The sequence below is a fragment of the Haliotis rufescens genome, unplaced genomic scaffold (genome assembly GCF_023055435.1).
Source record: "Haliotis rufescens isolate VD_foot unplaced genomic scaffold, xgHalRufe1.0.p SCAF_24, whole genome shotgun sequence".
Classification (NCBI taxonomy): domain Eukaryota; kingdom Metazoa; phylum Mollusca; class Gastropoda; order Lepetellida; family Haliotidae; genus Haliotis; species Haliotis rufescens.
This window is the reverse complement of record NW_025963935.1, coordinates 3526415-3544148: the sequence shown is the minus strand read 5'-3', so window position 1 is coordinate 3544148 and position 17734 is coordinate 3526415. Positions and strand designations below refer to the sequence as shown.

At 40.9% G+C, this 17734-nt stretch overlaps 1 protein-coding gene across 2 annotated transcripts; it reads right to left on the bottom strand.

Moving 5' to 3' along the window:
• Positions 1-5035: 5035 nt before the first annotated feature.
• LOC125383567 lies at positions 5036-17103 on the bottom strand. Of its 2 annotated transcripts, none has more exons than XM_048402050.1 (2): positions 16090-17103; positions 5036-6318 (listed from the first exon to the last, which is right to left on the bottom strand). In XM_048402050.1, the coding sequence occupies exons 1-2, from the start codon at positions 16895-16897 to the stop codon at positions 6311-6313; spliced, it is 816 nt and encodes a 271-aa protein (XP_048258007.1). In that variant the 5' UTR covers positions 16898-17103; the 3' UTR covers positions 5036-6310. The 2 variants fall into 2 exon arrangements, with proteins under 2 accessions (XP_048258007.1, XP_048258006.1); XM_048402049.1 differs by having other exon boundaries at positions 5036-6310.
• Positions 17104-17734: the final 631 nt, after the last annotated feature.

Below are 17734 nucleotides of genomic sequence, written 5' to 3'. Positions count from 1 at the left end.
ATGTTTCATAGTTCGTGCAGATAGCTACAGTATCGTAGCATTTACACATATAGTCATATTCAGATGATGTCTCTGCATATATGTAAGGGCAAAGTTTTCCCTTTATTTAATTAGTGTTCCTCCTGGCTCTGAATGTGGGGTACAGGCTGTAGGGATACATATGTATCTTGTTATCATTGAATTGTAATGCAGTTTGAATATTATTATTTACTATCGTACTTACGTCATGTTTTACATGAGACGTTTCATATTTATCATGAATTAAATTTATTTCCTGTAAGCTCAACACAATTGACAAATACTCTTAAACATATGACTAGTAAACTATTAATGTACATTGAAAAAATAGGTATTGTAAATGCCAAAATGATGATCAAAGATGAAGTAGACAATATATTGACAGTAGCGCTGGGAATTTATTCAACAAGCCCGTAAAAACATCCACTGCTTTAGCACAATGTTTACCTCTCCTGGCGGCCATTGTGCAAAGGCCATCGTTTACAGGTTTCTTTCTGTGGTACGGTAATTAGTAGAACCCTCTCCCCAGAATGTATCCTCCATGATATAACCTACTCTCATTAATTCAATACTGTCCTTTCCCAGCGTCACAGCAATGGAGATGAGACAAAGTGACCCAACCATCATAAAGTAATTAGGATCCAATAAAAACAATGCTCCACCCAACCTCATTTACATGATCACTGGAAGTCGTACTACAGACGTTTAATGTCAAATCACAAAAAAAACACCACTTATTGAGAAAATATGTTAACAGAGAAATACTAGACGCTGATTTAGAACATACGTTAACAGAGAGGTAAGTAGACGCTGATTGAGAACATACGGCAACCGAGAGATAGCAGACGCTGATTTAGAACATACGTTAACAGAGAGGTAAGTAGACGCTGATTGAGAACATACGTTAACAGTGAAGTAAGTAGACACTGATTTAGAACATACGTTAACAGAGAGGTAGGTGGACGATGATTGAGAACATATGGCAACCGAGAGATAGTAGACGCTGATTGAGAAAATACGTTAACAGAGAGGTAAGTAGACGCTGCTTGAGAACATACGTTAAGAGTGAAGTAAGTAGACACTGATTTAGAACATACGTTAACAGTGAGGTAAGTAGACGCTGATTGAGAACATACGTTAACAGAGAGGTAAGTAGACGCTGATTGAGAACATACGTTAACAGAGAGGTAAGTAGACGCTGATTGAGAACATATGTTAGCAGAGAGGTAAGTGGCGCTGATTGAGAATATACGTTAACAGAGAGGTAAGTAGACGTTGATAGAGAACATACGTTAACAGTGAGGTAAGTAGACGCTGATTGAGAACATACGTTAACAGAGACGTAAGAATTTTAAAAAAAAGAACACCAATAAACATGGGTTTTAGTAAACTAATCTGTGGCGCTAAATTTTAACTCACTCACTCACGAGTCTACCAACTTAGGCTACCCCACCGTTCCCAAGGTCTTTATGAGACGCTGTTCTACTAAAGATAATACAATTCACCATGTTGTCTTCCTCACAGAACCCGTCGATCAGAACACCATCAGCAGCAACCATTTGGCCAAGCAACTATTGGACTTTATGACCAGGGTACCTACCTGCGATAAATTTCGTAATTATACATTAATGTCAGAATATTGTATGTAGTAGTTATTGATAATGTATTGTCTGCACATTTTAAAACATTTCTGAATTACATACACTGTGATGTATGTTATGCCAATCCTCATATATTCTTGTAATCCTCAGCAAACAGCCTGTAATGATACACCTACAATAGCTTGAAGCATCCGCATAAAAAAAAACACACTCTAGTTTTATGTTTTCGAGAATTTAGTTTTCGTAACACTATTATTTCACTTTGAGTGTGAAGAGCATTTTCTCATATTCATTTGTGATGTGGTTACATCCTGATTGATGTATTTCCTGGTTTAAAATACACAACATAGTAACAGGCGTAATAGAGGGTCCATGTACTCTATATTTCTGCAATTGCTATAGTAATTCTAATACATTTACATCCCAAACGGTAGGACATAATAGTATTATGGACCTGTTCGGGGTGAACAATACCTTCCAAATGGCGTGCTGTTTTTTCTTGGGGGAATTAGTCAGCAAAGAGCCGGAGTCACAGGAGACTAATTACAATTTTATTTACAAGAACGATTAACAATGAGCAAGTTACAGTTATCTTGGAAAAATAACTGAGGGTGCCACAGAGAGTCGGTACAACACTCTGGGCTGTAGGAGAGAGGTCTGCTTTGTAAGAGAGTCAAACCCCTTTTCTGCCTAACAAGAGGTTACTGTATGTATTTAAAAAAAAATTGAACAATAAAAAGGAATAGGATTGGTCGATACACGATTGGTTGTGCCCTATGCTAAATGGATGGCTAGACAGAGGGGAATACTAAATCCTGTTAATCCTGTTGGACTGGCACTAATCTTGTTGACATATTAACTGGATACTTTGAAAGAGATTATGGTGTCACTATAGATGAGCTTGTGTTGAGGCTAATCCTTAATGTACACTGACGAGCTTGTATGGGGTTAATCCTTAATGCCCTATAGACGAGCTTGTATGGGGGCTAATCCCGAATGCACTATAGACGAGCTTGTATGTGGGCTAATCCTTAATGAGTCTTAATTGAAGTAATTGCTGAATGTTATTCTAATATACCCTGTAGGTGATGACAGATATACTTAAATAAAATAGTTCAAGGTAATCTATAAGACTATGTAGACATATCCTTTGTCTGGGAGATGGTATATTGATACCTTAGGCTAGCATTTATCTAAAAGCTTCAAATCAATTAAACTATGTAGACGTAACTCTTGTTTTATTGAACAGTATGTCTAGGAGGTGCGCTCCCATTACCTTAGGCTAGCATCTATCTGAAAAGCTATAACTGAAACTACTGATATTTTATATATGCATTATACCTGATGATAAGTATTACTTGCTAAACTATAATATATGAAATGATGTATAAATATTACACCATGATAACTCATAAAATTACTTGATTAGGATCTAATTATTATAGGAAAATTAGTTATAAATGTTTTACCATGATTATAGCTTCACTGTTCTTTGTTAATAATTCAGGGCCCATTGCAACATTGTCTGTTGTAATGTATTCAAAACATCCCACTCTTACACATTATATATACACAGCGCAAAAAGAAACCTGTTGGTCACTATATGAAGACTTATATTCAAGACATATTAGATCAGTTGAACTTGTATGTTGTGTGAACAGATGTGAAGTCATAGATCCTTCACTCGAGATGCATCCTTTGTCTCGTGCAGAGCTAGCCTGTAAAGTTTGGAAATCATGTACAGCAAATCCTTGTAAGAATAAAGACACTCTGTGGTTATATTTGACAGGTTGTTACTTTTGTCATTAGTTGATACACATTGAAAATATATCTTCTTAACGTACATATGAGGGCTGGTAAAAAAATGCTAAGCCTAATACAGAAAGCCAACAATTGTGAGAGTGTCTTAAATTTCTTTCTTTAATAAAATCTCCCTTCTTTGCAAAACACTTTGGTGTATGATGTCTCACAATCTGCCAAGTCACACATTAAAACCATGACGGCGGTATACGATGACTCACGATCTGCCAAGTCACACGTTAAAACCATATCGTCAGTATACAATGTCTCACGATCTGCCAAGTCATGCGTTAAAACCATGTCGTTGGTATACGTTGTCTCATGATCTGCCAAGTCACGTGTTAAAACCATGTCATCAGTATACGATGTCTCTCGATTTGCCACGTCACACGTTGAAACCATGTCGTCGGTATACGATATAAAAAAAAATGGGTCAAGTCACACCTTGTAACCACGTCGTCTTCACCAATCGGCTCCTGCAACAAGAATAATCTGAGGATATATTTTAACCTGGAATCTCTACTGGTCAACACTGTAACGTGGCTAGAATTCCTGTTATATTGAATTGTCAAATTTCAATGTTCGGCATAACCGCAAGTGAAAACTGCAAAATCGAAAGGGATGTCATGTGGATTGCAAGGTACAATAATATTAATTAGAAGCATCAAACTTAAGAGACGAGGTGGGCTGTAACGTCTTTGTTTTGACCAACCTTCCACTCCCAGGGGAGACGCTCTGTCCACTTCACCACGGAGGGGGTCGCCAAACACAATAGTCTGTCAACACTAATCACTGAAAACGATGATCATGTGACTTGATTAGTTTAGTGAAATCGGGATGAACAGTAGTTTTGACGAAGAGATATATGACGTGTTTGGGGACATCTAACATGGTCTTGACTTTTCCCCATCTCTGTTGTCAGTGATTGAAGCAAGATATACACTCGTTCAAATAGTGCACTCTACGTAGTGATTTATGTACGATATGCATCCTTAACCGAAACACAGACTACTGTACTGGAATAGTTTCACCAAACCCTTATGTGAGACTGAGGCATAGTCACATGTCTATATACTAAGATCTATGATTTTTATAAAGTTGGGCCGATCCTGTTCATAATCCAGATATTGTTTTATGATTTTGAGAATGCATTTTACGAGGAATGTACTGTCATAACCCTGTCATTACGAATGGCATATAACAAATTATGATAGAACACTGGCACATTAGTAAGAAGTGTAATACCTCTCAAAGGGGATATATCCTGTGAGAGCCAGTTTTGGATGATAAATCGTATTTATCATATAATGGGTGGGTTTCTCGGTAGGATAGAGCTGTCGTAACTGGCTTCGGGGGTCCAGCGCGACCCTGCTACAGTTACTAAATGTATTGCCGTTCCTGGTCCTTGTGGTCAATTAAGCCAGGACATTGCCCTCGCCTTGTCCACCATGGCTCGGCTCCGTCAAGGAGTGATTGGCCTAATGACCCTTACTCCAAGTTGTCTCTATCAGCATTCACACCCGCATAATAAAGAAACGCAACACCAGTTTTATACTCACATAGTTTTACTTACTCTCAGCCAATCTAACAATACAGGACAGGATCAGACAGGCCAGGCTCGTCACTAGCTGGTGGAAACTTAGAACGATCGGGATTCGACTCGATCTACTGTAAACCGCGCACCACTCTCCTAATGTTGAGGGTATCATTTTATACTGTTCGAGCCTGACCTGTCCTTGTCACATATCTCAATATCTCCATTTGATTCGTTACAAGTTTATATCTGACCATGAACTCATGTGTGTCACCATCGGAAAAATACCAAAAACCTATGTGCCAGATTGCTCATCTCTCTATTGATTTCGTGACTCGCTCCGAAGCTCCAAATGGATTATACCTTGTAATTCCCCATTTGTTTCATTAACTCATAGATAATAGCCAGAGACCAATCCAATGATAAATGTGAAATGTCTTTCTCTATTGATTCCTTTCCAATTACAAGTTCTGTCACGAACTATATCTAATGGGTTCTATTTATCATCATTCGTTTCTGAGATGCATTTTTAACCTTATAACATCCTCCGCCTGTGGACAAGAGCTGCCCACAGCTCGGACGATCTAAGCACGAGTTCCGGTCTGAGATATAAAATACAATCACAATAAACATAATGGAAGTAAAACAGGATCGATCATTATATATATAAAATTGTAATCAATTTTCAAATGTTATAACAATTTCGAAAACAACGAATACTTTTACAGTTAAAAATGTATTTACCTGGCAAAGAATAAGTTAATGATCCTGTGTTATTTCGTATAACCACAAAGCATAAACACCATGAAATATTATTCAAATACCATGTAGAATTAATTAATAGGGATGCATAAAAGTCAAATGTCACTGCACATGGCCACGATAAGGCACCACCATTCACGAAAGTTCATTTGTCGCTGGTCCAAATCGAATTCACTGGCTCCTTTTTTGTTTCGAAAAGTCAATTGGCGATACGCTGTCCAACGTTCTTGAATCCTTGAAAACACGCGGTCTATGCACACAGTCAGGTCCTCGGCTGGAGTGGCAAAGCGAGAGGTCGACTTTTCTTAACACTGCTTGAGTGTTGACTGGTCGCTCTCTAAAGTTGTTGTATGCCGACAGAGTTACAGTGTATATGCGGTCGTCATGAGCACCTGTAGATGTAGACGTCGGGGTGCTGACAGATATAGATAACTCTCTGTGGCTAGCGGTCTGTGTTTAGCAGCAGAGGTCATAGGACAGCGTGTAACCTCGACAGCAAGCGTGTAGTAAGGAGCCAGAACAAGGATTTGGCGTGGACCAGACGACAGCGGGGGTGCTTGACTCTCCGCCCTTTAGAATGGGGTACGGCCATCATCTACAACACTTAAAAAGACTGGTAATTCACGAACAAGAAGTGACGAATACCATACCAATTATAGAAATATCAATACATAGAACGATGTGCCACCTGCAGCTCAGACAGCTGCCTGTAACAATAAGACTATAGACACAAGAATAGTCTTCTGGCAAATACATATCTGCATATAAGGATGCTAACGGCAGGAATCGAAGGTTTGGATTAATTGGTACAGGTCCAATTGCGTAGTCACATATTATCAGAAAAAGACATTAATAAGCACAATCAAATTGCACAACCCATGGACTGCTTGAACATTACAGTCGGATAAACTATCATGATTTTCTAATCAACAACATTCAACAAATGCTTTGTAGTTATCAATATCAAAAGGAACAACATATAAAATTATCAAGGGTGGGACTGAGAGCACACATTGATACACAGAGAATGGACACTCAAAGACCTAGAATTACGTTTACATGAAGCAATGATTAGATAACTATGAAAACGTAGGCGTATAAAGCTATGCTTGCACTAGCAAGATAATCTGAGACTATATGTCGCTAGGATGCTTATCCGTTACCATCCTTAACTAAGTTTCATTAATGACTAACAATCTTACTCGGAAACAATAAATCAATGTCGCTATAGGATCTTATAAACACTCTCGTCGGACACTTATTACAGGGAGTTAAAAATAGATGAAGGTGAGGCGGACAGAAGAAGAGAAATGATAGTGGACAAGTAGTGAAGTCGAAGTAACGGTTAAATTAACCTTACTCGACATCCGACCACGCTATTTCTAACCGAGGCATGTCGGGATCAAAAGAGGATGATGACCCACTGCTGGGCGAGTCGATGCGGCTTGGTGATAGGGGCCGTGCGGCAACTAGTGGAGGAGAGGAACGCCTCTCGTCTGGGAAACGCTGTAAGTTATGTAATGGAGCACTAGAAGACCGCCGGTAAATTTGATGGCGACGTAGACAGCCTTCCAACAGAGGAAGCGACGCCGTTTCGGTCTCCTGAAGGGCAAGTCGCCCTCTCAGGTAAGGGGCACCGCACGCCGGACAAAAGACCTCGGGGACGTTTAGCGAGAATCTAGGTAACGACCTAAAACGGAGAGAGTACGATCTATGGATTGTTGCAAAGCAACATGGCAACGCGACGATCCGTACAGTCAACTCGAGTTAAAAAACAACTGGCGTCTTGCAGTAGACACACAGCGGCTGTCGTAACCACCTTTGGTATCTGCTCCGTGTCTGAGATACCACCTGGGCCACTAATGGGGCATTAAACGTGGACGAAATAGGCGTATGGTGCACAATTCGACACGACGGCAGCCCATACTCTATTTCCAAAAAGTCAAAACATTTGACAGACGCTGTGAGTTGTATTGGCAAGTTAAGGTTGGCCCGCGTTATCCATAATTCCATGATGCTAAAGGGGGCCGTTCTTGATAAGGCAGTCTGCGCACAGGTAAGGAACAGGCCTTGTGAACGGAAATACTCCGCCAATATTGTCACCTGTTCCAACGATGCGTCGTCCATTTGTCGAAGGTCAATTAGGCAGGGTAATAATCCTGCCAAGTACAAAACTAACCTCCAAAATGGAAGTGCACGTAAAAATCTCGGACAGCTGATAGTCGTGTAGGAGCGCGGACCTTCAGCTATACGAGCCGAATCGCCTCGTATGGTGTCCGCCAGTGGCTGGTCAACCACCAAGACCTTATCATAAGCTAACCATTGGAAATAGGTGGTGTTATAGAGGGCATCCATGATCAAAAAGTTTAACACGGAGAGAGGAGTAAGAGAAGAAATAGCAAAAATTTCAAAGATGGAGCCTAACTGTATCTCAACAATAAAATCCTTTACAAGGGAATGAGCCAAATAGCACAAAGACACCCTGTACAATGTGATAGACAAAAGTGAAAAAACAACGTCTCACCGATACCAATGAAAGAAGCGACGAGAGTGGGGTCGATTGTGGGGTTGTAGGGGCCTTAAATACTAGCATACCCTACCGACTATGATGCTGAGGGTGACAAGTGGCCCGTCGTTAAAAGGCTGGGATATAACAAAGACAATAAATTATGAAGTAATACGTGCCATAATATCCTATTTGGGCAACGAAACCATTATCATTATTTCAAGGCAGCCGGCCAAAGTGGAGAGATCAACAGGGCTTAAAGAAACCTCAGAGGAACTGATCTCAAAATTAATCATGTCAGAGGTAACGGAAAAGCGACTCCACAATGTTGAAGTACCATAAACACACCTGTCGTGGAAGGAAGGAATCGTTTTAAACGAAACGCCATTAGCCAACTTACATAAATTTTTCCCGAAATATATATAGATTGTGTCGGGGTTTGAATTTGCAAATTGTGACAATCAAACAGTAAATAATAAGTGAGGAATACCCGCTGAATACGAACATTAGTTAAAGGATGTCCAGCGGTTAACGTGAGGTCTCGGGGACAAAGATAAAATTGTGAGACCATAATTTCATCACAAGCAAAGGAATTTGTCAAATGTAAAACCAGTGACGTAACCGGTCGATTGACTTTTATTATTCTTCGAAAAAGCAAAATGAATACCAGAAATACTGTCGATATGATCAGAAAAACATCCATGGAAATAGTGGATTTAATCAACGACATAAATGAAGGAGGGGGATAATTTGGATAGGGGGTAGTTTGATGTGTTTTCCAAATTGTCAAACCGTCAGTTGGGGAGCCTGCTGTAAGTAAGGTCAATGCAAAAAATAAGCGTCAAACTTTAATCCATAAGAAAAGAACGACTATTAAGAGAAACAGGGATAAACCCGCGGCTATGCTTGCCGTTAAGTGATATGGGTTGGTTAAATCCCCATCTAAAGCGTAAGGTGGGAGGGAATCCATCCAATTACCATCAATTAAATTATCCGAAATGACCTGTGCCTTTTTCATACGTTGAGAAATAAGGCGTAAATCAACTTGAAATTCTGTGTCCTTTCTACGAATTTCATCGAAAACTTTATCATCAATTAATAAATGTGGGATCTTAAAAGCGGAATCTTTCAGAAGGGGCTGTAAACTATCAATGTTTTTCAAGATGGATGCATTAAAAAATTCCCATAAAAGTAAAAGATTAGGTGGGTATAATTTTGAAGCAGTTGACTTTTTCACACATGTATGAATTCTCATGTCTATGTCGAATTCATCCAGTTTCAACGCACAGTAACAAGGAATTTTAAATATACAAATCTGACAAGCTGGAGGCTTCTCAATGCGACCCTTGCACGTTAATATTATGGTTTTTATGCCAGTTAAAAGAATTGTGCCTGGTTGAATTTCGAGAGCCATTGAACGTAGCCCATTTAATCGGAATTTTATATCACACAAGGATTTAATTTCTTGTGTGTCTTTAGTAAACAAAGCAAGTGCGCATGTGAGCGATGTTGTTGGTTTCGGACTGTGAAAAATTGGACAGTGTTTTTCGTGTTCACCATAACATGTTTGAAAATCCCTAGCCGAAAATTCAATATACTGATCTTTAGCCTCCGAAACAGCAAGATAATCTGGTAAATTCATAACCTGAGTGACATGCGTACTTGATTGATTAAATGGTAAGCCAAAAGAATTTATTCGATATACATCAAGGAGGGTAGAATGAGTCTGGATAGGAACAATAAGCGAAATTAAAATTGAATCTGAATTCCGAGAACAGTGAACAGTGCGTTCCCGATAATAATAACCTGGATCCTTATGTGCAACGTGAAACAACGGGTATTCTGCATTGAGACGTTTTTGAATCATTTTTAACGCTCTCTTTACTTCCGAAACTGGGAGTAAAGATGGACTCAATCGTTGATTAACTAACTGTTGAATGCCTAAATACATTTCATTAATTTCTTGTCTAATAGTAGTTAGGAACGTGAGGCGATCTAACAAGATTTTCATTGTGATAAAAATAAATCTCTCCACATCTTGTTTTGTTTAGTGACAAGTATAATATCTTTATGGTTCGTTTCAATACCCGCGAGAGCGGATGAAATGCGTTCATTTGTTTTAGTTATAAATGACGACATCTGACGAACTTGGACTTGCAAAGCACGAGAAGTATTAGCAGCATGCAACGACAATTGTTTAACATACCGCGCCAGTCGTTCAACATCCTCGACTGTAGCAGTACCAAACAGCGAACGACATAAAAATCCCATAAAAGGACGTATCGCTCGTTTAGTGCGGGAATCCTTGTGAAAAATGTTAATATGGGGAATTAACAGGTTAATGTCTTTATGGACATTTGTCCAATACGCGAACAACTCTCGTTCGGCCTTTTCTATATATCCATCCATCGCCGAAACGGTATAACAGGCCAATGTATATGTGGAACAAAAGTCTCGATATCTTGATCTATTGCCCATTCCATCTAAATCAGGCAATTTATATTGAAAGATATGAATCCATTTATTCTGGGAAATGTCGATTCGGGACATATGTACGAAGACAACTCCCCATGGAAGTCGGAGTTCCGTATGCACGGAATTAACCCGATTCTGGATGCTAACCAACGCGATGACAATGAATAAGACCCATACTGGTCGGAGGAGGCCTCTGGATTCTAAAATTCAAAGAAATAAGTGTATAAACATAATTATTAACTTCAAACTAAATATCATAGATCACTCATGTTTTGTAAGAAAAGGTTTCCATGTCTTGTGAAACCTAGTAACTGTCTGACTGTATTCATCTCGAATCTTCACTCGCTGACTGTATCTAAGAAGCATGATAACAATTGTCACAAGTAGGTAATATATAATCTCACACTGGGAATCGTGCGAGTAAGCAACATCCAACAATAGTGAACTTCTTTTACAGTATCAACATATATCATCACAACATTATTTATTGTCTCGTTTTTGTATTCCACGTCACATGACGGTATTCAGTTCACATGACTGTATCTCAATTCTCATCATCGTATATCACTTCACTGTATTTGTAACCGTATTGTATAACCATGCGACCTGTGGCTGTCATTTGACGTATATTGTAACTCATTTGTTTTCTCGTATATATACACACAAAGCGAACTTGCTTTATAGTGCCCTGCGAAATACATGTGCAGCCAGAATCATCTCGTAGAAGGAGTATATAACCATGCGACCCGTAGTCGTCATGTCTCATATATTGTAACTCATTTGTATTCTCGTGGCCCGCGAAATACATCTGCGGCCATAACCCATGAACATGATTCATTTTCTTCAATGTCAACCAACACATCTCTGTAAATAATCCGAGTATTCGGAGTATTCAACACACAATATTTGACAGTTACAATAGACATTTTCAACAGATATGCACGTTTGTATTTTCCTATAACCTTGTGACAATTGAATCATCTTAACACCGTAGTAAATGATCTATAGCATGTATCGGTATGAGCCGTGCTCCATGCATATAGCCTCATGTAATTCTAAACCTGAAATAAAACACATGCAAAAATCAATATTAGACGTCTCCAATATGAAATGTGCAGTGCGGTAACTGAAAAGGAAACGAAATATAACAATTAATCTGAAACACTATTCGACAACTATATTCAGATATATTCTAACGTTTTCGCTTCTTTTTTAATGACTTCTGGATCATGTAATCACGAATCAATCCTTGAGGGATATTAGATTCGGGTTCCCATGTAGCTTCCTGTAAAGTGAAATTTTCACAGTGAATCTTGTAGTACTTTTCTCCATTCACTATTTTATGCGCCAAGATTCGTTTCACTATGAAAACGTCATCCTCCTGTAAATCAAAACCGGGATTCTGTGCCTGCTTGGGGGTTAATGTCTGAGGCGTCGGGGTGGTCATTTCCGTATGATTGTTGTCAGATTGAGACAGAATCGTTTGGTTGCCCGTAGCAACAACTGGAATTGGGTTAGTTGGTCTATCTTTCGGGTTGACAAACAAGCCGGTTCGCGTGGACCGGAACTTTCAGGACTTTGTGATCATTACAACGGCGTAACTTATAGATGAAATGTTGCAGTTCATCCGCAATGTAAAAAGGTCCTTGGAATATCTGGCCTAGCTTTTTACATTTCCCAACAGCACGTGCCTTGGAATTAAGCCATACCTTATCACCGAGCTGGAAAATGGGATTTGAGGTGTTCCTGTCATAGTAATATTTGGCTTTGTTGTGAGCCTCTTGTAAATTGGTACGCGCCAATTTTCTAGTAACGTCTATATGACGTTGCTTAATTGTTTGTGGGAGGGGTTCAAATGATTGTAATTCAACATCAACGGGTACGGAGCATTCTTGACCAAACAGGAGAAAGTAGGGGGAAAATCCAGTACTCTGTGTTGCCGGGCTAGTGTTATAGGCAAACATCACACTAGGGAGAAGCTCATCCCAATTGTCCTGGTTATCATTGATAAACATGCGGAGCGTTTGCACGATAAACGAATTTAGTCTTTCACAAGCTCCGTTAGTTTGTTGGTGATAACTACTAGTTTTCAATGGTTTGATCCCCAATATTGAACACACCGCCGTAAAAAGTTTGCTGGTAAAGGAAGTGCCATTATCAGTCAATAACACTCTGGGAATCCCATAAACACAAATGTATTTTGAGTAGAATGTCTTGGCTATTTCCACAGCCTCCAACGAGGAAATCGGAATAGCCACGCTCCATCGGGAAAAGGCGCAAGTTAACAAAAAAACATACCTATGACCTGCTTTTGTGGGTGGTAAGGGCCCTAGGAAGTCAGCTTGAACACGATCAAACAATTTACCAGGGACTGGTAATGGTTGTAATGGGGCAGGTCTCTTGTGAAAGTCACGTTTATTTGTTTGACAGGCAGTACATGACAAAATATACTGCTTTATGTCCTCCAGCATGTGATGCCAATAGTACTTCTGTCTAATAGCATTGAATGTTCTGTCAATACCAACATGTCCAGCTAACAAGCTGTCATGGTATGCTTGTAAAACATGTTGTACCAACGACTGAGGTATCACCAGTTGACGAATGATTATGTCGTTCCTGTGGCCCCGGCCGGGCGGCGCATATAAGTGGTACAATATGTCATTGTCAAGGATAAAATCCTGGCTTTGTAACAATAATGTACGTGTGTCCTTGTCATCAGTAGAAAAGGTTTGAGACTTAATGCAATCAATCAGCGCCCGTAGTTTATGGTCGTCATATTGCCTCTGTGCTATGGAGTAATCTCCTAGGGGGTCGGACGATACACTGAGAGGGTCGTCAATTGTGGAGGCATCATACGACTCTGATGTAACGTCTGTTGCAGGCACAATCGTTATTTGGTCGCCTTGGTCATCGGACGTGGCGATATCATTGTCTGTACTGTTCGTATCAGTAGCAAACAAATAGGGGATATCTGAAAGTGGGTCATCTAACTCTTGTGGGCATTCTGGGTAAGACAATCTGGACAAGAAATCTGCGTTACCCAAGTTTTTGCCTGGTCAATACTGAACCGTGAACGTGTAATCACTCAAAAAGAGTGACCAGCGGCTCAGTCTGGCTGAGCGGTCCTTATGCTCTTTCAAATACTGTAAAGCTCTGTAATCTGTCACTACAGTAAATGGGGCATGTGTCAAATATACATTGAAATGTTTGATACCTGATACTACTGCTAAACATTCTTTTTCTGTAATTCCATAGTTTTTCTCTGTTTTTGACAGAGCACGACCACTGTAGGCTATTACCACGTCTCTGTTTTCGGCATCCTTTTGACCGAGCAAATACCCTAGAGCGTCATCACTAGCATCTATGTATAGGATAAATGGTTTTTCAAAATCTGGGAATGCTAAGATTGGTGGTTTTAGCAAAGCAGATTTGAGGGTTTGAGGTTGCCTGTTCTTGTGCTTCCGTCCAAACAAATTTAGTATCCTTTTGCAACAATGAATGTAAAGGAGCTGCTACTTTGGAGAAACTTAGAATGAAGCGACGATAAAATCCTACCATTCCGAGAAAACTTTTAACGTCTTTTGGCGTTTTGGGCGTCGGAAACGAAGCTATCACGCTAGTTTTTTCAGGGTCTACGTGTACTCCACTATATTTGAAAAAATATGTCCCAAGTAAGCAAGTGGCAGTTTAGCAAATTGGCATTTTGATGGCTTCGCTTTCAAATTTGCGTTGCGTAGGCACAAAAATACTTCTTCTAAATCTGCTAAATGTGCCTCAAAATCCGAGGAGAAGCACAAATCATCATCTAAATAGCACATTGTTTTACGCCAATTTAGATTGCGGAAAACGTCATTGATCAGTCTTTGAAATGTTGCTGGGGCAGAGGCCAGACCAAAGGCCATACGATTGAAGTGATAGGTACCACTAGCTGTCACAAATGCACTTTTGGGTTTACTTTCTTCATTCAGCGCTAATTGCCAATATCCCTCTGCCAGATCTATGGTTGTGTAATATTTTGCATGTGCTGTGCCCAAAACATCAAGAACATCTTCTAATCTCGGCATTGGGAATACTATCGGCAATGAGCACGAATTCACAACTCTGTAGTCGATGGCTAGACGCCATGATGGAGGAGAACCCTTAGCCTGTTTCTTAGGCACCATAACAACTGGAGAAGCCCAGGGGCTATCATGATCTGGTTCACATATGCCTAAGTCTACCAACTCCTGAACTTGACGATCCTGTAGCAATATCATGTTGCACTGAATCATTTAACCCAATTTCTGAGAGATGGCTATCAACTGACCTATTTGTGCTTGTTGCTCCTGTGACAAGTGGGATGAAGAAAAATCAATATTCAACTCACGTAATCTCGCGTCTATTTCTGACTGAGAGAGGGAGGGTTCCGATTCGGAGGGGGAATGTGACTGTAGAGGCGTAATTTCATCGCAGTGTACCAAAGTGAAATGAGCAACTTCATGACCTTTTGGAATGTCCACAGCAAAATCGTTAGTGTTAATGATTTGGTACACGCTTTTCCCTGAACTTGCCGAAACAAGACAACGAGCACCTAAAACCTGATGTGTTTCCGATAGGACTGGGTTAGGTTCACATATGCCTACCTGATCAGACGGGAAAGCAACCCATGTAAAATGGGAAAATGGTTTCAGACTGAGGGGGAATTGTGAATGCCTGCAGTGCTCGAACTGGGATGGGTTCCTGCTCTACCATCTGTGGATGGGGATCCGATACGAGGGGTGGGATATCATTGTTTGCCCAAATTGGAACAACTGTGGAGCCATTATGAAGCGACAAAGTACAAGACTGGAAATTTAAGACAGCATCTTTCTGAATCAGAAAATCTAATCCTAAAAAACAATGGTGACGTTAACTCTGCAACTATTTGAAAGCGTTGTTCCATGTGGGAATCACCAATAATGATGGGAAGGAAAACTTGTCCTAATACTGGCACAACATTTTGACCTATTCCCTGAAGAGAGGTCACATCAGACTTTTGAATGGGGATTTCTTTCCACAGACCCGAGTCATAAAATCCACAATTGTAGAAACTAATTGTTCACCCAAAATAACATAAATCCTATGCTTGTTGTCATTTTTTGAAGTGACTTGTAAAACAGGCGATTGAGGACGACTGTAACTTGGTAAAATAGTAACTGGCGACTCACGCGAGTGCAAATTAGTGGGGTCAAAAACATGCGCAGCACAGTGGCAAGGTGGCCTGCGTGGTCGTGAACTTAATTGCTATCTGCTTTGAGTAGCTCTGGACTGCAACCGGGCATTACAAACACGTTGCCAATGTCCTACTCTCTGACAATAATGACACCTTGCATTACGTGCGGGACATCTATCAGGGTGAGAGAAATCATACTCACCACCGCATCTGTAACAGGGGCGTGCCCGAGCCATGGTCCGTCCCGTGTTGTACTGTGTGCGTTGAGGAGGGGGCTGGCTTCTCTGCTGGTGTGGTCCGTCCGGATACGAGAGTGGCTGGAACTGCTGTCGGGGAGGCTGCCACGGCCGAGTTGTATACCTAGAGGACTGTCTGGGGGGTTGGGAATATCGATTCTGTCGTGACTGGAAGGTATTAACCTGGGACGACGATGGTGCGAGCTTTGCCGCGAGTGTAGCAATCTGGTCTCTCAGAGTATCGATTGCCAACTTGACACCTGTATTTTCTGCAATTTGAGGGATTATGGATCGAGCCAAACGTGCAAACGAAACAGCTTCGTTCAGAGCCGTCGGCTGTTTCATTAGCACGTGTTGCCTCGTACCGTCATCCAGTCCCCGAACAAATGCATCCATCAAGTCCATGTCAGTCTTACCTAATAGGCTAGCTGTTTGGGTCAAATCCGCTAAATACGTGTCTATAGGCTCAGTTGGGGATAACCTACGACTCACGAAAAATTCTAGAAGGGCCCACCGGTCAGTTGGGTGGACGTACTTGTCCCTGAATAATCTCTCTACCTCATCGAAAATGATGATTTCTTCCCCTAGCGATGGTATAAGATCTTTATACCAGAGATACGCCGAGTCCTTCAAAAATAGTGGGAAAACTTCTACTTTCTGTGCGTCAGTCCACTTTTTAAAGTTTCCAAAATGAAGAAAACGGTCAAGCCATTCAGCAGCATGGGTCGTGTCTCTACCAGTGAAATGTTCTGGCATCAAGGTCGAATCTCCCATATTGAAGTCAGGGGTTGGATTTTGTGCCTCGGGGCCTGAGGACGAACTTAGTGAATAAACGTCAGGGAGAACACAAGCGTACCGATGTAAAAGCTCGTCGGGAGAAGGTGATAAGTCCAAACTATGGTCAGAAATAGTGGGCGAGGAGGGTTCCTGGGGAGGAGGGGGCGGTGGGGGTGATTGGGAGGGCGGTTGAGTTATGACAACTCGGGGGAATTCGAGAAAATCGTACCAGTAAGGAGGCGAGTGGGGGCAAGACGGTCACTTGACGTAGATGCAGAATTCAGTGTATGAGACATTACCAGACATTACCAGACAGAATACCCTATCCATGCGTCAAAGGTGAAACCGTACCTTCAAAAATAAGTCAGGGTGGGAAGACGGAATTGAAGGATGGGAACGACAATACGAAAAACAAAGAATGGGATCGTCTTAAACATTTTGTTCAAGAGAAAACCCGCATACTCCACCATGTCGTAACTGGCTTCGGGGGTCCAGCGCGACCCTGCTACAGTTACTAAATGTATTGCCGTTCCTGGTCCTTGTGGTCAATTAAGCAAGGACATTGCCCTCGCCTTGTCCACCACGGCTCGGCTCCGTCAAGGAGTTATTGGCCTAATGACCCTTACTCCAAGTTGTCTCTATCAGCATTCACACCCGCATAATAAAGAAACGCAACACCAGTTTTATACTCACATAGTTTTACTTACTCTCAGCCCATCTATCAATACAGGACAGGATCAGACTGGCCAGGCTCGTCACTAGCTGGTGGAAACTTGGAACGATCGGGATTCGACTCGATCGACTGTAAACCGCGCACCACTCTCCTAATGTTGA